Source organism: Eptesicus fuscus, chromosome 6 (genome assembly GCF_027574615.1).
Source record: "Eptesicus fuscus isolate TK198812 chromosome 6, DD_ASM_mEF_20220401, whole genome shotgun sequence".
NCBI classification, from domain to species: domain Eukaryota; kingdom Metazoa; phylum Chordata; class Mammalia; order Chiroptera; family Vespertilionidae; genus Eptesicus; species Eptesicus fuscus.
Window position 1 is genome coordinate 94,602,074 of NC_072478.1, and position 21,481 is coordinate 94,623,554.

Sequence of the window (21,481 nt, forward strand, 5' to 3'; positions counted from 1 at the left end):
TGGGGTGAAGTTGGTGATCTCTGGACATGGATTGCATTTTGAATTCCACCAGAAACTTACTCTTTTGGGGAGGGGAAGAAAACAAAATTTGTGGAGGGGGGAAACCAAGCTTGGGGGGGGATATACAGACTTCCTGCTGTAAGGGAGGGAGCCCAAAATGGGTGACCCCAGAAATTTATTCTTGACCTTTGTGTGATAGTGCTGGAAAGACAGGGTGTAGTTTCTTATTTAGGACCTGGGTTTTCATTCTGAATAAACTTCGGGTCACTTCATTTATCTTGCCATTGTTTTAGCTTCTGCCTTTCTTTTGCTATTGGACAACCTCCGAGCATTGGAAAGTAGAAGTCACATTCAAATCGGTCTCTGTTGTTTCTTATATAAGAAGTTCTGAAAGGGATATCAGTTAAAATGGTATTTGGCATTATTCATGGGCGTATGATACTATATAATAAATTCTAACCAAAGGAAGCTAGGGTGTGTTTTAAGCTTTGATGGAGAAGTTTGTTTGGGTGTGATAGGATTGTGTTTGAATATACGCACCATGGCCCAACGTGTGTTCTGTTTTTCCAGAACCAGCTTCACCTCCCTCACTGATTCAGCATGGGGGAGAAGTCAGAAAACTGTCGGGTTCCAGAGGACCTGTTCAGTGGTTTGCAAGTTACAGATCCCCAGGAAGCAGAATGTGCTAGTCCTTCAGTTTCTAATCCCAAAGATCACCAGCCCCAGAGCAAGCTGCTCAAGGATGTTGAGGCCCACCCCCAGGAGGACCAGGGAGAAGAGGAGCACTTTCATGACTGCAGTGCCTCATTTGAGAAGGAGGAACCAGGAGTGGACAAGGTTGAGAACAAACCTGATGATGATGTGAATTCCTCTGAACTCGACGAAGAATACCTAATAGAACTGGAAAAAAACATGCCAGACGAAGAGAAACAGGTAAGTATTTATTTATTGTGCATGAATCTGCCACGTAAAGTGCTTTTTAAAATGATTAAATGGGGCTGACACTGTATCATATACCATGTCATGTGTGGTTAAGAATAACTTGCTCATCTGTGTCTTTATTGCTTTAGTAGTGATGCCTCTGAGATAAATCAGGAGCATGACAGGAAAGCATAGTGTGTGTCTGCTTAGCAAAAAATTTCCTTTTTTCTGTGACCTTTGATTTCTTATATTCATCTTGTGTAATTATTTTATAACCTTTTAGCTTTTTTTGTGACCTTATCTATAGTTGGCTGCTGAAATTCTTATAATGGACATAGTTAGACTTCAAAATTATGGAATGCTGCCTATTTAGTACCTTGTTAGCAAAAAATGACTGCCTGAATATCCTGGTGGTGGTTTGGTTACAGAGGGGAGTTCCTGGGGCCTGTATCATTTACATACCGTTCTCAAGAAACAGAATTATGTATGATAGTAGCTATAATTTGTTAAGCACCTATAATGTGTCAGCTGCTGAGCTAAAAATGTTACTTGTGTTTTCATTTAATCTTCACAACACACCTTAGAAACAAATGCTGTTAGCATCCATTGTAAGAGAACAGTTCAGAAGGTAAAGTAACTGGCCCAAGATCACACATCTAAATTGATTCTCAAACCCAGATCTGTTTGATGCCAAAGAAAATATAATGTATAATTTAATAACAAAATTAGCTGTTTTCCTACAAAGCCAATACACTAATAAAATGTATACCTTCCTGCTTCTTTGCCTCTGGGCCCCCTCCTCTTAGTGTCCTCCATGTATCCTTCTGATCTCATGAGCAAGGTCCTTTGAAGAGTTGCCATAATATCTGAGCTGGGGGTGAGGGGTGGGTGGAGGAGACATATGTAATACTTTAAACAGGAGAGAATTTAAGTTTTAAAAAAATACCTGAGCTTGTCTGCACAGAACTTGAACAAGATTTGCAGTTTAGCCTTGGCCAGTGTGGCGCAGTGATAGAGCGTCGATTCCCTGTCAAGGGCATGTACCTGGGTTATAGATTCATTCCCTGGCTTTGGTGTGCGGTAGGCAACTAGGCATGTGGGAAGGAACCAATCCATGTGTCTTACATCAGCGTTTTTCTCTTCCCTCCCTTCTTCCCCATCCTTCCTTCTTCGCACCCTCCCTCCCTTCCACTCTCTCTAAAAATCAGTGAAAAAATTATCCTCAGGTGAGGATTAACAACAACAACAAAAGACCTGTAGTTGAGTCTCTGAGGAGCTCACTTGCCGAACAGGTTATGATAGATTGGTAATGGGCCGAGATATTACATCTATTGGTTTTAACATTCATGTGTTAGCTTTTGTGCTAGTGTATGCCACCAGTAGAGGAGGATAAAGAGCAAAAATGAGCCAAGTTCATAAACTACCTCAGCAGAAATGGCTCGGAAAATTAAATCAAGTGCTATTTGATAACATTAGGGAAATGATTTTCCAGAAAGTGAATGCGTGGTTCAGTTTCCATATCACTGGTGTAGACTTTAGAAAAATATGTATGTTTAAATGGTAGCAATTTTCTGATGCCTTAATATATTTTGCCCTGATATTACAGTGAATTTTCTAGTGTTGTTGGTTTGACAGTTGAGTGGTTTGGCTCAAGTGTTATACATAGTCTGCACCCCATTTCCAATTTGCAAAACTTTTTGTGTCTCCTGGCCAGGAAATCACATTTTAAGTTCTAGAAATATTTAAAATGTTTATTGCCTATCAATTATATATTTTAAACAGCACATACTTTTTAAACTTTTAAAAATTTAATGTAACTTACATATAGTGAAACTGTTTATGTTCTGTCTTGTACCATTCATTGAGTTTTGACAGCTGTATGTAACTCACACCCCTATCAAGAAAGAGAACATTTCTGCCTGGCTGGTGTGGCTCAGTGGTTGAGTGTTGATCTATACACCAGGAGGTCCCTGGTTCCATTCCTGGTCTGGGAATGCCTGAGTTGCAGGCTCAATCCCCAGCCAGGGGTGTGTGGGAGGCAGCTGATCGATATTTCTATCTTTCTCTCCCTCTCCCCTTCTCTCTCTATCAAAATCAATAAAAACATATATATTTTTAAAAAGAACATTTCCATCATGCCAGAAACTCCCTTTATGTGCTTGACCATTCATTTCTTCTCCCATCCCTCACCTACCAAGGGAACCACTGTTCTGATTCCTATCCCATGGGTTGGTTTTTCCTGTTCCAGAGTTTTGTATAAATATAATCACTTAAAAAACAAACATTTCATATGTTTTCATAGCTTAATTTGAAAGTTTATAACAATATCTCCTAGAAATAATATGGGAGTGGTAGCCATTATTTTATAGAAATACAAACCATTAACTTCACTGTAAGAAAACAACCTCTGAGTGCAGACAGCCTTTAGCTAACTGTAGTACTACTCTGTTAGCTATTTTTACGCTGTTTTGATAAATATCTGTGAAATAATTATTAGGAAATCAGCAAAACAGTTGAAGAAATGTCTCTGCTGCACATAGGTTAGGTTTTATAGGTCATTGGGAAGAGGATATCTTTAAACTTTACTCTTAAAATGGACAAATTTCAGATAATTCAACAACATCAAAAATAAGCACAAATGGCCCAAAAATGTGAAAGACTTTAATAATGTATATGTAAATTCAACATTATGTCTCATGTATTAGATGAGAATATTGACAAGAAGAGGATATAGGAACTCATGTTGGGAGTTAACATTGCTACATCATTTTTATGGGATATAAGTATCATGTTTTATATGAACTTTTCTTTAGACCAGGGCTATCAATAGAACCTTCTGCAATGACGAGAATGTTCTATTTTTATACTCTCTAGTACGGTAGCCACTGGCCATCGGCTACTGCATTTTAACAGTCATCTGACCAATGTCATCCAATAAATTTAATTAAAAAACAACAGTCATCTGGCTGAGCACTTGAAATATGGCTAGTACAGCTGAGAAACTGAATTTTCCAATTTTTTACTTTAGTTAATTAAAATAGCCACATGTGGCTAGTGAATACCATATTGGACAGCACAGCTTTAAACCTTTGATTCTCTTCTTGTCATTTATTTTAAGGAAATTATTAGAGATATGAACAGCTGTATATAGAAAGATGTGTTGTAGCATAATTTTGGAAAACTAGAAATGTTAGAGGGTATCACTTTAAATATTTTTGGCATATTTATGCAGTAGTGTGCAATGAAGTCATTAAGAAGGAGCTGAATCTTAGAAATGACATGGGAAAATGCGTGTAATGTAGTGTTAAATGAATTAAGCAGGGGTGATAATATGATTTGTAATCTAACCTAATAATACCCAAACATGCAAATTGACCGCACCTTCGCTACGCCCACAGCCAATCAGAACGAACAAGATGGCGGTTAATTTGCATATGCGGGTGCTGAGCAGCCTGAGTCCTGTAACCGTCCTCCGGACCCAGGCTGCTCAGAGCCTGTAGGCCTGGGTCCCATAAACATTCTCCGGACCCAGGCGGGATCGCTTAGGTCCTGAGCCGCGGGGACCCCAGAACTCCCCCTGGCCACTGGGAGGCTTGGTGGGCGGGAACATTCCCGCATCGCCACAGCGACGCGGGAATGTTTCCGCCCCCAAACACGTGCAGCAGTCTGGGGTCAGGGACTTAAAGCCGCTCAGAGCCTATAGGCCCGCGCTTAGGTCCTGAGTGGCAGGGGCCCCAGAACGTCCCCTGGCCACTGGGAGCCTTGGCGGGGCGGGAACATTCCCGTGTCGCCATAGCGACGCGGGAATGTTTCCGCCCCCAAACACGTGCAGCAGTCTGGGGTCAGGGACTTAAAGCCGCTCAGAGCCTATAGGCCCGCGCTTAGGTCCTGAGTGGCAGGGGCCCCAGAACGCCCCCTGGCCACTGGGAGCCTTGGCGGGGCGGGAACATTCCCGTGTCGCCATAGCGACGCGGGAATGTTTCCGCCCCCAAACACGTGCAGCAGTCTGGGGTCAGGGACTTAAAGCCGCTCAGAGCCTATAGGCCCGCGCTTAGGTCCTGAGTGGCAGGGGCCCCAGAACGCCCCCTGGCCACTGGGAGCCTTGGCGGGGCGGGAACATTCCCGTGTCGCCATAGCGACGCGGGAATGTTTCCGCCCCCAAACACGTGCAGCAGTCTGGGGTCAGGGACTTAAAGCCGCTCAGAGCCTATAGGCCCGCGCTTAGGTCCTGAGTGGCAGGGGCCCCAGAACGCCCCCTGGCCACTGGGAGCCTTGGCGGGGCGGGAACATTCCCATGTCGCCATAGCGACGCGGGAATGTTTCCACCCCCAAACACGTGCAGCAGTCTGGGGTCTGGGACTTAAAGCCGCTCAGAGCCTGTAGGCCTGTGCTTAGGTCCTGAGCAGCCTGGGTCCCATAAACATCCTCCGGACCCAGGCGGGATCGCTTAGGTCCTGAGCTGCGGGGACCCCAGAACTCCCCCTGGCCACTGGGAGGCTTGGCGGGGTGGGAACATTCCCGTGTCGCCATAGCGACGCGGGAATGTTTCCGCCCCCAAACACTTGCAGCAGTCTGGGGTCTGGGAAACATCCTTCGTACCCAAGCCTCTCAGATCCCGTAAGCCTGCACTTAGGTCCTGAGCAGCCTGGGTCCCATAAACATCCTCCGGACCCAGGCGAATCAGAGCCTGTAGGCCTGTACTTAGGTCCTGAGCGGCAGGGTCCCAGAATGCCCCCTGGCCACTTGGAGCCTAAGGGTGCAGGCGCCAAGGGGCTGGGTCCCGCAAACATCCTCAGGACCCAGGCCAGTCCGAGCCTGTAGGCCCCTTGCTTAGGTCCTGAGTGGCAGGGTTCCCAGAACACCCCCTGGCCACTTTGAGCCTATAGGTGCAGGAGCCAAGGGGCTGGGGGCGGGGCGGGGTGGAAACATCCCCTGTCACTATTGTGCCCCCAGCCGCTTGGGAATGCTCCAGCACCAAGAGGTAGTTTGGGTCCACTCCTCCAGCCTGGCGCACATGATGGGGGGCTGGCTGCTGGCCTCTGGGGTGTGTGGAGACCCTTGGGGGCCACCACTGCGTGCGGCCCAGGAGTCCCTGCATGCCCCCCAGCCTGGTGCCCATGGTCAGGGCTCATACAGGAGGCAATCAATCAAAGTGTCCCTCTCACATTGATGTTTCTCTCTGTCTCTCCCTCTCTCTTCCACACTCTAAAAATCAATGGGAACATACCCTCAGGTGAGGATTAAAAAAAAAAAAAGCATATCCTATGAAAGACACATCTTGAAAATGCCTAAAGAAAGTTGTCATTTTTTCTTGGTGAAGGGACTGGAGTCCGTGTTGATGAAAACACCTTCGTGGCTGTGGTGACTGGTAGTGGCTGCAGCAGTGGGGTGATGGGGCCGGTGCCTTCCCCTGATAGCCCAGTTGCCTCCCACAAAGGAGAGTGGGGAACGGGCCTAAGCCATCAGTAGGACATCCCCTGAGGGCACCCAGTATGTGAGAGGGGGCAGGTTGGGCTGAGGGACCCTTAACCCCAGTGCACGAATTTCGTGCACCGGGCCCCTAGTAAATACATATTTGGTTATTGTCCAGTCCTTGGCACCAAGTACCTAAAAGCCTTGGGATTTCCTAAGTGATAAGAGATAAAGGTGTATTTTATTCTTAACAAGCCCCTTTCAACCACACCTAAGTTAATGTTAACAGGTGACTTTTGGAAAGCCCCTAAGGGTGAGGTCTGGTTGTCAGTTTGGAGCTTTCAGTGCCACCCACCCCTGCCTCTTGAAAGGGAAGAGGGGCTGAAGGTTGAGTTAATGGCTGATGACCCAAGATTTGGTCAGTCATTCTTACACAATGAAGCCTCCATTAAAAATCCAAAAAGATGGGGTTCAGAGAACTGAGTTGATAAACACATGGAAGTGCTAGAAGGGTGACACACCCAGGAGCATAAATGTTCCCCTTCCCACATATCTTACTTTATGCATCTCTTCATCTGACTGTTCCTGAGTTACATCCTTTATCATAAACCAGTTATCTAGTAAGGAAACTGTTTCCCTGAGTTCTGTGAGCCTCTCTAGCAAATTAATTGAAACTGAGGATTAGGTCATGGGAACCTCCAATTTAGAGCCAGTAGGTCAAAAGCAGAGGTTCTGAAGTTGGCATTTGAAGTGGGTGTGGAGAGGAGCCAGTCTTGGGAGGACTGAGCCCCTTAACCTGTGGGATCTGATGCTGTTTCCAAGTAGGTAGTGTCAGAGTTGAGTTAAATTGTAGGACATCAGCTGGTGGTCCTCATGGAGTTGGAGTTACTCGGGGTGGGAGAAACGCTGATCACAAAAGTGCAGTTTTGCCGAAACCAGTTTGGCTCAGTGGATAGAGTGTCGGCCTGCGGACTGAAGGGTCTCAGGTTTGATTCCGGTCAAGGGCATGTACCTTGGTTGCGGGCACATCCCCAGTGGGAGGTATGCAGGAGGCAGCTGATCGATGTTTCTCTCTCATCGATGTTTCTAATTCTCTATCCCTCTCCCTTCCTCTCTGTAAAAAATCAATAAAATATATTTTTAAAAATATATATATCGTGGCAGTTAACTGGTTAATAGCCTAAGTCCATTATTCAAGCTGACTCAACTTGCCCGGTGGCTGAGAAGATAATCTAGGCTCAAGAGTGTGAGTTCTCAGCAGAACTCATAAACCATGAGGAATTAAGGAAGAGGAAGGCAGTTAAGATTTGGTAAAAACAGGCAAAATCTCTTAAGGAAAGCACTGTGTATGTGTGTTTTTATTTTAGCAACAAATCTTAACTGTTTGTGAAAACGTAAATGTAGACATGATGACCCAGAGGAATGGGATTTTAGCTGACGTTTGCGATGTAATAGATCTGTGAAGCAAATAAGCGATTCTGGAAGGCTTGGCTGAGGTAAAGGACAGATCTGGTAGGAGATGAGAATTATTGCTATAATCTTATGACACAAGATGCTTATAGTGCTGGGACCTATAGGATATACTGTATTGTGGTGGTATTGATCCTGCAATAGACTCACCTTTTATCGGCTACTTGTCACAATGGAGTTCTTAGGCCTCAGTGGGGTTTCCTGGGTAATTTGAATGCACACTAACAGTTTCAGGACCACAGTCATGGGACCTTGCACATAGCCTTTCTTCATTAAATAGCTATTGAATGGCCCATATGGTTATCTTTCTCATGAGGGCCAGTAATTGGTATTATAGAGATTTTTATCTCATTCATTTATTCAAGAAATATTTGCATTTCTCCACATGCCAGGCATTGTTTGAGGACCATAGGGATACAATGGTGAAGATGGAGAGGGTTTCTTTTCACTCATAAGTACATTTCTAGTTGGGAGGTATGGAAAAGATAAGATGAAGTGATGAAGGGTAGGGAGGGTTGGGAGGATGGGAAGGACTATTCCAGATCAGGAAAAGCCTGTCTGGGAAAGGGGCATTTCAGCACAGACTTGGGGGGGAAAAGGAGTCAGATGTGTTAACAAACATGTAAAGAAAGGCTCTAAGGTAACTATAAGCTTGGTATACCCTTGGCATGCAAGGAATTAAGAGCCAGGCCAGTTGCTGAAGTAGTGGTTGAGGAGGAGGGTGAGGTGATGAAGTGAGGGTCTGATTATGGAACACTGAGTCATGGTAAGGAATTTCAAGCTTATTCCAATAGGAAACAGATGGATAAGCCAGAGTAGAGATGAAGTTAATCTATAAGCAAAATGCAGATTTAGTCATTTTCATAGGTTTGCTCCGTAGTGCCAGTTGTTTGCATAAGGCATTCATTTACACATAGTAGATACATACATAGATCCATGTAAGTAAGGGATACAAAAGTCTTACTTGGTGAACATGGACCCAGAGCACATGGCTTCTGGGATTTTAAAACATTTTCCTTAGGCTCTGAAAAAGTAAAGGATTATTCTTTCCTTTAAGGCTGTTGTATTTTTAACCAGGAACCATTATTGCAGTATTGGTTTAGAACAGAAGTTTTATACCCATCCTTTTCCTTCTCTCATTTTTCCTAAATCCTATGGTTTCATTTTTCCTAAATCCTCCTGATTTCCATGTTTCTGCTACCTCACCTCATTGCATTGCTTTTATGATGTTATCAGTGCTGTAAGAGTGGCGTGTTTGCAGAGAACATTCTCCTGGTTGGTTCCAGAAAGTTTTCAGTAACTTTTCTATAGTGGTCTGCATATTTTGTTAACCTCATAGGAAAATCTTTCTGATTTATTGTTTCCTTGTATTTCATTTCTAATGGGCATTCTTTGGAACTAAGGTTGTCTTATTTATTAATTTCTTAGAGTTTACCAGTATTAGGTTTTTGAATGCTATTGACAAATGATTAAATGAAATCCTAGAATTTAAGAACCGAAGGGACCTTAGATTTCTGTGCCTGAGTTTAAACCAGGAGAAATAAGGCTTGTTTACTCCAAAACATTTGGAAGTTAATATCTTTAGATTACCTGCTGATGGAAGAGGTAAAGTGTCCTTCAGTGCTTCTCAAACTTGATTGTGCCTGAGAATCACAGGAAACTTTGTAACTGCAAAGCCTTGAAGTGTCTGAGACCACAGGCTGGTGGGGTGGCAGCCAGGGTTCTCCTTTGTCAACAAGCATCCCCAGGCCATTTCGATATTGGGAGAACGGTGGCCACACTTGGGAGCCAGAGAGCCAGATTGATACAGATGTCTAAACTTCCAGAGCGAAGTAATGACCTAACAGGTATATTGACTGCATCCACCATCAGAAGGATAGTTTACTAATAGGATTTTTTTTCTTTTCTTTTCTTTTCTAACCCTCATATGTGCTCAGTGTCTAAAGAGGACTTACTGGGTGGAATTTAAGCAATACCAAAATAAGGAAATTTATTTCTATTAAATTGAGGTTTTGGAAATAGAATTTTTCTGAGTTAAAAAACAAGGGAATATTTCCAAGATTAATTCCTCATAGATCAATCATCTTTCCTCAGAATAAGACAATGAGAGTCAGGTTCCAACTATAGCTTAAATCCAGAGATCCCCCCTCCAGGCTTCCCAGAGGGCTTCTAAGGGATTTGTGGAAAGAACACATGTGTCTGCATGTGGAAAGCAACTATGTCCAATTTCAAAGAAAACAAGACTTGAGCATTTGTTTATTTTTTAATGGTGAAGAATTCCCTTTCAGAAGAACTTGTGGGCTGGTGTCCCTTGGCCTTTCAGTGGATAGTTTTCTCATCCCACTAGATTGGACTCGAGCAGAAAGTTGTTGCATGTGCCTCCATTTCCCAGCCCATTAACCGGTATGTATTTTTTTCAACCCTTCGTTTACCTAGATGTGATTGGTCTCCAGGTGACTAGGCTCAACTTAGATGTTTCATTTGTAGCAATTATTTTACAGAGCTGCAGGGGGCAGCAGAAAGCCGCTGATAGATTTACAATATGGAAATTGCTGGTGTGAACCTCTTAGCTTTCTCCCCGTTGTCTATTAAATACATGCTCACTGCAGGATTATTTAAGAAAATATTTTAAAATAAATTTAATGATCTTCCTTAGAATGCAGACTGTAAAAAATGTCTCTAATTTGGGAATTTAATTCTGCCTCAAAGGTTATTTTTTAATATATTTTATCATTGAATAGTGATAGAAGGCATATACACTTGTAAGCTCCAAGTTAACGATGAGTGAGGAGTACAGAGCCCTGTAAAGTTCTTTAAGTCAGTTTTATTCACTGACCTAAAGCATGCAGACAGACCCAGTCAAAGGCCCTGTAGATCCTGGAAGCGGACTGGGGAGATGTAGGCAGGAACACCTGGAGCATGGTCGGAAAAGGGCCTATGGGAGGAAGATTGTGGTCAGAGGCCTTCACAGGGGTCCCTCTTGCTCAGGTCTAAGGAGTGTGCAGTGTTTTACAACCCGTGAAATTATCTAAGCATTAAGTACCATTCCAAATTTTTTCAGTGCTTTTATTATCTTACAATTAAAAAAATTTTGTTGAGGCAGAATTGAATGTCCAAAGTAGAGACATTATGTACAGACTGCATTCAAAGGAAGATCATGTGGGAAGGAAGTGAATGGTGGTCCTGGAGAGGAGATAGGTTTTGTACTAGACTTGGAAAATTTGGTTTGGACCGTCGGGGGAAGATATGGAAGAGAAACAAGGGCATTGCTTGAATAAACAAAAGAATGGAATGAAGATTAAGCATGGTGAGTTTTGAGAGACAAAAAAGAAATCAGACTGTCTAGAAGAGAGGACTTGTGCTGTTACAGAAAACCGGAGAAGAACCAAGCAACACTTAGAGAGATGGAGTTACAGTTATTACGCGCGGGCCCAGAAGAAAATGTCTCTCAAATTCTGGACCCCAATACGGCGGAACTTTCCCTATTTATATGTTTTTACCTTCTTCTTCTCCCAAATATGGGGCCCCCTTTGCAAGTTCTTAAAGAGCCCCTATGTGCTGGGGCCTTGAGACCTCAACCATAGGCCTGGCCTGGTGCCAGCACTGATAATTTCGTCCGGGGAAGGTTTAATGGCCTCTCTAAAGTGGGAGTAGTCTTATTTTCCTTATTATTTAAGCAAGCAAGCATTTACAGAAGCCAAATAGCTGGGTTAAAATTTCAAACAGCAGTTTTTATATAAGATGGACGCTTCAGTGCAGGGTAGTAGAAGGTAAAGTTGAGTAGGTTGTAATAGAGGTTTGATGTAGTATAAAGAACAAGTGATTTCTGAATCTTGATTGCTTACCTATAAAATGGATAGTTAAATACGTCCATGCCCTCCTCTTAGAATTGTCTTTAAAGCAAATGAGTCATGTATGTGACAGATTTTAAGCAGTGAAATGCTATACTGGTGTATGTTGTATTGAACTTTAAATACCAGGCTGAAAAGTTTGAAGTTGTGGTAATAACTGTTGAGATAAACTGCACTTATCAAGGGCACTGTCTTTTTGGGGTTTTCCTTGACAGTTCCTGTGATGATTGTACAGTGCAGAATGATGTCGCTGTTTCCCCCTGAGTTTTCAGTGGTGGGGAGGAGTGAGGAGTACAGAGCCCTGTAAAGTTCTTTGATTCCCACTGTTATGGAATGGAACTCTAGAGCAGATGTTTCTCTGTGAGGCCTCTCTGGAATGTGTTAAAGGGCATTGTTGAGGCCTGTGAGAGTCTCCTAACCACATTAGACCAGAGCTTGGACTGATCTGCACCTGATAATGCTGAATATCAGCAGTCATTTATGTGTGACTGCCCCTGGCACTTAGCATGTTAAATAAGACTTATACATATAAAATCTGTCCTTGGATTCCAGTACCATTACACAGTATGCATGCCATCCTTTCGGGAAAAGACTATGTTCCAGCAGCAGAATAAACCCTCGTCTTTGTACTAGAATCAAGTTAGTCTCTTGGCACAGCTGGGAAATGGTGCAGCTTTCTCTTCAGAGTGCTATTTTTAGCTGTTTCCAAGGAGATGTTCAGCATGATATTGATAATTGCATCAATCCTCACTTTACACAATCTGTGGAAGCAGCGGCTTCTTTCCAGTGTTTACTGCTTAATAGGTCACCAAGTTGTGATTGGTCAACCCAAAAAAATGAAATGCCTTCCTGAGAATAATTGGCCATAGAAATATGTTATGGAGTCCTCCTGCCAGTTCAACTCTTGGTCCTAGTTATGAAGACACCGTGAGCTTTTCTTGGGCTGGCTGGCTGCTCAGTTTGGCCCTTACTCAGTAATTCCTTCTGGGCATGCCTTGGATCTAGCTTTGCCCATTGGGGTCTTCATGTTCTAAATTTACTAAAGAATGATTAAACTCTTAACACACACGCACTCACACTTTACACTGGTAGGCTGAGTGATTCATCTGTGGTCAGAACATTCCTGATGAGTTGGCACTGAAGAACAGATTTAGATCAAAAAGTAGCTTCAAGTTAGAGTTAAAGTAGAGGAGATTGAAATTAAAGGATGGACATTAAACTCCATTAACTTGGTGAATTGCCCTTCTCTAAAGAATTTGTGTTTTTAAAATAACTTAAAAATATATTTAAAAAGGAAGACCTATGTAATACTTTCAGCAATAAAGATTAAAAGAAAATAAATAAATAAATGATATATTAAAGACCTGTAAGACCTGTGGTGCATTTATTCATGAGAGCATATCTTCTCTTTTAACTTAACATGTTACCTTGCATTGATATATTTTCTAATGTGAAACCAACTTTTCATTTCACTTTATTGGACAATGATATATGGTGTGTGTGTGTTAATTTAAAATTAATGGACTGAATTTGCTAATAATTATAGGGTTTTACTTTTACCTTAATTTAAATTGTTTTAAATTTTTAAAATTAAATTTCTTGGGGTAACATTGGTTAATAGTATTATATAAATGTTATATTTCAGATGTACAGCATTATAATTCAACATCTGTATACTCTTGCATGCTTACCCCCCAAAGTCTAGTGTCCTTCCCTTACCATATATTTCGCCCCCTTTACTCACTTTGCCCTCCCCCTACCTCTCTTCCCTTGTGGTAACTAGCATTCGATTGTCTGTAAGTATGAGTTTATTTTTGTTTTGTTTGCTCATTTGATACTAGCCATTCTAACAGATGTGAGGTGATACCTCATTGTGTTTGATTTGTATTTCCCTAATAACTAATGATGAACATCTTTTCATATATCTGTTGGCCATCTGTATGTCTTCCTTGGGGGAAAAAATTTTTTGTTTGGGTTCTCTTAATCAGATTTTTTTTTGTTTTTGGGGGTGTTTTTTTTTGCCATTAAGTTGTATGAGCTTTTAAAAATATATTTTGGTTATCAGTCCCTTATCAGATACATGATTTGCAGATATTTTCTCCCATTCAGTAGGTGGCCTTTTCATTTTTGTTGATGATTTCCTGTGCTGTGCAGAAGCTTTTTAGTTTGATGTAGACCCACTGATTTATTGTGGTTTTTGTTGCCTTTGCTTTTGATGTCAGATTCAGAAAATCAACACCAAGATCTTTTGTATGTGGCTGTGCAGTTTTCCCATCACCATTTATTGAAGATACGGTCCTTTCTCCACTGTATATTCTTGGTTCCTTTGTCATAAATTAATTGACCATTTATGCTTGGGTTTATTTCTGGTCTCTGCTCTGTTCCATTGACCTATGTGTGTGTTTTTATGCCAGTACCATACTGTTTTAATTGTCATAGCTTTGTAATAGAGTTTGAAATCAGACAGTGAAATGCCTCCAGCTTTGTTCTTTCTCAAGGGTGCTTTAGCTATTCAGGGTTGAAATAATTCTTGACTAGATTTATTAAGGAGTTTTCTTGGCTTACGCATCCAACCCCCTTTCATATTTGAAGGAATTTTTCTGTGTTGTAATCTTGTTGAGTGACAGTACTCCATGTCCCTCACTCCTTTGTCTGACAGCGAAGGCATGTGACATACACTTGGCTCATTTGATGCCGCTGATCAAGACTTTGAATCTGGGTGGAGCAAAGAAAGAGGAATGGTTAGGGTTCATTTGCTGCTATTACAAGCCTGTTTTGACCAGACTCTTCAGCTAAAGGATAATTAGTGTCTTCTTACTTCTTTTTTTTTTTTTTTTTTAATAAATCTTCATTGTTCAGATTATTACAGTTGTTCCTCTTCTTTTCCCCCATAGCTCCGCTCCACCCGGTTCCCACCCCAACATCTGCCCTTACCTGCGCCCCGCCACTGTCCTCATCCATAGGTGTACGATTTTTGTCTAGTCTCTTTCCGCACTCCCCACACCCCTTTCCCCCTGAGAATTGTCAGTCCACTCCCTTTCTATGCCCCTGATTCTATTATATTCACCAGTTTATTCTGTTCATCAGATTTTTTATTCACTTGATTTTTAGATTCACTTGTTGATAGATATGTATTTGTTGTTCATAATTTTTATCTTTACCTTTTTCTTCTTCTTCCTCTTCTTAAAGAATACCTTTCAGCATTTCATATAATACTGGTTTGGCGGTGATGACTCTTTAGCTTTTTCTTATCTGTGAAGCTCTTTATCTGACCTTCAAATCTGAATGATAGCTTTGCTGGGTAGAGTAATCTTGGTTGTAGGTTCTTGCTATTCATCACTTTGAATATTTCTTGCTACTCCCGTCTGGCTTGCATAGTTTCTGTTGAGAAATCACCTGACAATCGTATGGGTGCTCCCTTGTAGGTAACTAACTGTTTTTCTCTTGCTGCTTTTAATATTCTCTCTTTGTCTTTTGCTCTTGGCATTTTAATTATGATGTGTCTTGGTGTGGTCCTCTTTGGATTCCTTTTGTTTGGGGTTCTGTGCGCTTCCTGGACTTGTAAGTCTATTTCTTTCACCAGGTGGGGGAAGTTTTCTGTCACTATTTCTTCAAATAGGTTTTCAGTGTCTTGCTCTCCCTCTTCTTCTGGCACCCCCATAATTCTGATGTTGGTACGCTTGAAGTTGTCCCAGAGGCTCCTTACACTATCTTCATATTTTTGGATTCATTTTTTCTTTTTGCGTTTCTGGTTGGGTGTTTTTTGCTTCTTTGTATTTCAAATCTTTGACTTGATTCTTGCGATCCTCTAGTCTGCTGTTGGATCTCTGTATATTATTTTTTATTTCAGTCAATGTATGCTTAATTTCTAGTTGGTCCTTTTTCATATCCTCAAGGGTATATCCTCAAGGGTCTCACTAAATTTATCGGCCTTTTCTAGAAAATTCTTGAAAAACCTTATAACCGTGGTTTTGAACTCTGTATCCAGTCGTTTGCTTTCCTCCATTTCTTTCATTTGTGACCTGTTTCTTTGTCTCCACATTTTGGCTGCTTCCCCTGAGTTGATAGAGTGGCTTTGTGTGGTAGGTGTCCTATAGGGCCCAGTGGCTCAGCCTCCCCAGTTACCTGAGGTGGACACTCTTGGTGCACCCCTTTGTGGGCTGTGTGCACAGACTTGTAGTTAAGCCTTGATTGTTGTTGGTAACCCTGGTAGGAATTGACCTCCAGGCCAATTGGCTGTGAGGATCAGCTGTGTCTACGATGGGAGGACTTCTGTGCTGGAGACACCCTTATGGGGCAAGACTTGCTTCAGTGGGGCTTTGGTGCTCACTGAGTCTGACCCCAGAGTGTGTCCCTTATGGATCTGAGGAGTTGTAATCTGGATGGTCCTACTCTGACCCCTGGGTACACTGGCTCTTGGATCTCCAAGGAGGTGCTAATTTAGCCTCTGCCTGAGACCACCCAGCTGGAGCTACGGAGAGATCTGCAGATTCCTCTTCTTTGGGTTTTGGAGGTGCCCAGATGAGGCCCAGCTGTGAAGCAATGCAAGCTGCTGTGGGGCCTTGGGCCTTCTTTTGGATGTTCTGGGTCTCACTGACTCAGCTGCAGTTTGTTAGGTAAGTTTAGAATTCAAAGGACCAGGCCATTCATATGCAAAAGCCTCTGTGCTCAGCTTGGATGGGGCGGAGTCTCAGGGCGGAACAAACAGCAATGGCTTCGTGGGGCGGGATCTCAGGACAGAGCAAACAGCAGTGGCTTCCCATCAGCCCTGCCCTAAGAGGCCCCTGGGTCTCAGTGTCCCGCGGTCATCGCTGCAAGCACCTCTGAGAGAAAGCCGCCCTCGAGTTTCACCCGCTGCCAGACAGTCCAGTTTCTCCCCATATGAGTCTGGGTCCCCAGAGTCTCGCCCGGAACTGGAGTTCAGAGCAGTCGGGAGCTTGTCTCCCTCCCGATTGAGAAAGCCAGCCGGGTACTCCAGTTGCCAGCCCTCTCCATACATGCGCCTCCGTACCTCTGCCTTTACTTCCGCAGCTCCTGTAAGTCTCAGTGTGCTTTTCTCTTTCCTTCTAGTTGTAGAATTTCTACTCAGCCAGCTTTCCTGTGGTTCTGGATGATGTCTGTTTTGTCTTTTAGTTGTAGTTTTGAAATTGTTGTGCAAGGCAGCAGTTCAGGTGTTTACCTATGCCGCCATCTTGGTTTCTCTCCCTCTTCTTACTTCTTGACTTAACTGAGCTGCCTTGTTTCCTGTCTGTTTTCTACGCTTATATTTTAGGCCTCCCATTGTTTCTTACGCCCCCACTCTCTCTCTAATAAATCTGCCCCCTCAAAATTTTTTTGCCTAAGATAGTCTTTTTGCTTGCATTCAAAAATTCTAAGCAATACAGTAGAGAACATTACAAGCCAAGCACCTCCCTCCTGGGTAGTACTAGGTAAATGTGGCCACATTCTTATATTTGAGTCCCATCACCACCTCCCATTTTATTTTTTTCTACTCCCTTAGAATAGCCCTTCTTCAGATATATTATACCTAAAAATGAATTATTGTATCTGCTGTGCATCTGGCACATAGTAGAGACCATAAATATTAGATTCAGTTTATACCTACCGTTTAGTCTCTTTATTGAGGTTCCTCAAGTGCTCTGTTTCATCCGGAGTATAATAATAAGGCATTCGGGGAGCACCCATCAGCATATTTACAAACCTCCAGAGACATAACAGTTTCACTTTGTTCCTAATCTTAAGAGTATCAGTTATTTAGGCTCCAGGCTTTTCCTGTGGGTGAAATGTCCTGCTAACAGTGTTTCCTCCCTTTGAAATTTTTATTTAATCAGAAGGCTCAAGAATGAAGGAGATTTTGTTTTTTAAAAAAACACTGTCAGAAGGCGGCAAGTGGGGGGCGACTTCTGCTGGTTCTGCTGTGTTCCCCGATGATCAGGGCTGAAAGCACAGAGACTCAGCCTGTTTCGTCTTTTCTCTGCCGAGTAACGTTCACTTGGCCTTTGAGTTTGATGGGTGGTCGGCCATCTGTGTGAATTTCTGAGTTGTTAGAAGAAGCTAAGAAAAGGGAGATTTGTTTATCTGGGTCTCTTCAAATTTCCTCCTGTTAGCCTGCTGGCAGCATACTGCCCTGACCCTGCAGGTGAGGTGTGCCCCCCACAATGCACTCTGCCAGCATACCTGTGTCTCCTTCATGACACAAACCACAGTTGTAGCTAAGTAAATATTAAATTACTTATTTTACAGAAAATCATAACTCATATTTAGTGAGCACTTATGTGCCAGGCATTATATTGGGAGTCTTATATACATTTATCACATTAGTCCATAAAGTATTAAAGCCTCATTTCTTAGATGAAGAAAGTAAGGCTCAGAAAGATCTGGAAGTCGTCCAAGATCATGCGATTAATAAACTCCAGATACAGATTTTGAATTTACAGTGATGTGTATACCAGTAGATGTGTTGCTTAGTTTCAGTATGAGTAAGTAGAAATTAAATGATACCTGAATTACCATTCTGTGCAAAAGATAAACATAGGAAACCTATGATTTGCATTTTAAACACAATCAAGAATGTGTTGGTGATTAGCCAGGTAGTTATGTGTTTTTTTCTATATCTGTTGGAGATTTAGATAGAACTGACCCAATTCTCAAAAGTCAAGTTGTTTGCCAGGCCGGCATGGCTCAGTGGTTGAGCGTTGACCTTTGAACCAGGAGGTCACAGGTTCGGTTCCCAGTCAGGGCACATGCCCAGGTTGCAGGCTCGATCCCCAGTGTGGGGCATGTAGAAGGCAGTCGATCAATGATTCTCTCTCATCATTGATGTTTCTATCTCCCTCTCCCTTCTCTCTGAAATCAGTCTGTGTGTGTGTGTGTGTGTGTGTGTGTGTGTGTGTGTGTGTGTTAAGTCCAGCTGCTGCCTATTAAGTAGCCTGATATGTAAAGAAAGCTGACCTTTTTGTTCACTTAAAATAATATTGTAACAAATTCTGTCAATCTCTGGTCTCTTTTAGAAAAGAAGAGAAGAGAGCACTAGACTGAAGGAGGAGGGAAATGAGCAATTTAAGAAAGGAGGTAAGAGAGAACTGTTTCAGCACTGATGTCTTCTCATTCTTGACTCCTCTTTCTCTTATAGAGTCTGGAGAAAGCCCCAAAGAACATTTGGAAACAACTAGCAAATAAACTGCTCTCAATACATTCTGCCTTCCAGCATTTGCAATATTGTTTTTTACCAGGTTCAAATCGCTCTCAGCTGACAGTGACCAGTTACCATGTGTCTCTTGGCACAGACATAGTTCTTCTTTTCTATAATCCAATCTCTATAAATCCAGAAATTGGGAGGAAAACTCTTCAGCTGTGGCTTTGGCGATCTCTAACCTGGAATGTTAACAGGCTCTTTGCTGCACTGCTGCAAAACCAGGGCCCCAGTCCTCACTTTGAATAGCCTATAAAAACCAGCCGCGGGTCCCGGCAGGGCCCAGGGAGGAATCCTGCTTGTACTTGGGCTGCGCTTTCATGTGCCTTTTTCTTCGGATGCTGTAAGCAGAGAGATGCTCTTCGTGTCCTTCTGGGTTTCCTCCATAGGCTTAGGAATAAGTCGGGCTCATTCCGATACTTTGGGCAACTGTTTGATCTTATGATAGCCTTTGCCACATCTTAAAGGGTAGATGCTTTAAGAATCTAGGAGTAGTAACATTTCTCCCTAGTTATTTCTAGGCTTAAAAATGTGTTCTTACATCCTGGTTTAATCAGTCATCACTTACTTTGTTCTAAGAGAACTAATGGTTCTAATTTTGAAAACGTATCTCTTTGTATTTTATTAACTATTTCTAACCTGAGAAAGACACGTGAATAGACAATTTTCCTTTAGGACCCTGATTATCATTCTGTGTGTGGCAATGAATATATAAATTTATCACCACTTTCTCTTTTAAGGTCTTTAGTCAACAGGCCATTAATCCCAGACTTCAGTCTCTTTCATCTGTCCAGTTCCCAAACCCCTTTCAAAGCTCCTTACTAAATTGAGAAGCCAAATGGAAGCTGAACATTTGGAGTTTTCTGTTGGAGACCTTTGTCCTGTGACTGGAAGGCTATGCACTCTCAGATCCTATGGAACACAGTCTATCAGGAATAAAATAATAATAAACCTCTCACCTTTTACCTTATCCTCAGATTACATAGAAGCCGAAAGTTCTTATAGCCAAGCCCTTCAAATGTGCCCATCCTGCTTCCAGAAAGACAGGTCTATTCTGTTTTCAAATAGAGCTGCTGCAAGGATGAAACAGGTATGTAACATTGACCTTTTCTTTTTTTAAGAAGCACATGGGCCGAAACCGGTTTGGCTCAGTGGATAGAGCATCGGCCTGTGGACTCAAGGGTCCCAGGTTCGATTCCAGTCAAGGGCATGTACCTTGGTTGCGGGCACATCCCCAGTAGGGGGTGTGCAAGAGGCAGCTGATCTATGTTTCTCTCTCATCGATGTTTCTAATTCTCTATCCCTCTGTCTTCCTCTGTGTAAAAAATCAATGAAATATATTTAAAAAAAAAAAGAAGAAGAAGAAGAAGCACATGGACTTGCAGTGTATTTGTAGGATAGTGTCTCTCCAAAAACTCACATAGGGCCTTAACGTTGGTGTCTTCCTTTTCCTGCTCATATATTTCCGATATAAAGGGCACAAGAGAGATAGAAACATATTGTTTTAAAACTTGAGTCAGATTACTGTTAACATTCCTCATTAAAGTGGCTGAGTGAACACTTTACAGAAAGAAGGCTGGCAAAGTTTCCACCAAACTAGGGAAGGTTAATGAAGCAAAGACCTTAGAGGTGCATGGCTTGGAACAGTTTTAGGCTCTGGGATTCTAGATAAAGACCAAAGGGAAGCACTGGTTAAAACTTGGGATTTCAAGATGCTTCTTCCAGAGGGTCTGATTTTCCTGTTGAAAGTATGACGTGGGGAGAAATGTCCACCAGTTGGAATGAGTGGTGCCCTTAACCGCAAGATATGTGTCGGGGAAAGTTCAGGAACATTTTGCGTTTCTAAAGGCTTGAGAACCTGGTGTAGCACGGTGAATGTAGAATAGAAAAGAGTGTAGTTGTATTTCTTTTGTACATGTTGGTATTAAAAGTTAGATTTGTCACTTTCTCATTGATGTTGCCTGAAATACTCTAGTGCTGCTACCAAAGTCTCTTTGGATAACCAAGTTTAAAAGGGGGGTGGGGCGGGGAGAAGGGAAATCCAGGATGGTTTAGATGTGCAGAAAGGTGTTGTTTTTTTAAAACCTGAACTTGTTTGTTTTATTATTGGATTTAGTCTCCAAAGTGAAGTAAGTTTTGGGGGTGATTCATGTGGCATTAGAGAATAATTCTAGAGTATATAAACACATATTAGGGGAAATAAAAATAATTAAGTGTATTTAAACATTACTCATTAATATATTCTACCGTCAATCAGAATTCACACCTAACAGTGTTTACACTTAGCTTGGAAAACTCTCCTATTTCGCTTTTGCTCCTTGGAGACATCTTGTCCCGTTCTCAGACTGGAAGTTGTCATTGCTAAATGGATTCAAGGGCACCTTCAGTGTCAAACAAAATGCACCATGCCCATCTGGCTCCTGGGCCAGGGGATTCTTTGTTTATACAGTTGTCAAGTTATCGGTATTGCTAGGCTCAGGCTAGTATAATCAACTGGTTCTGAGTTAGGGCAATGTGTGGTCTTGGTCACATGTGAGGAGAACTCAGGAGAGAGTTGCTCTGTGACCATTTCCTTTACAAAGGATAGGTTTGCCAGTGGGGTGGGTGGGTGGTTGTTTTGTTCTTTTAAGTTGCA

General features: G+C 42.4%; 1 protein-coding gene across 6 annotated transcripts in view; it reads left to right on the forward strand.

The window, feature by feature from the left end:
• Positions 1-21,481, forward strand: part of TTC1 (tetratricopeptide repeat domain 1) — a 69,051-nt gene that overhangs the window by 664 nt on the left and 46,906 nt on the right. For all 6 annotated transcript variants that reach the window (XM_054718117.1, XM_054718114.1, XM_008147659.3 and 3 more), the window contains exons 2-4: positions 571-933; positions 18,665-18,725; positions 19,824-19,936. In XM_054718117.1, coding sequence (XP_054574092.1) covers positions 601-933; positions 18,665-18,725; positions 19,824-19,936 — 507 coding nt within the window. In that variant the 5' untranslated portion in view covers positions 571-600. The remainder of the gene's footprint in view (positions 1-570; positions 934-18,664; positions 18,726-19,823; positions 19,937-21,481) is intronic.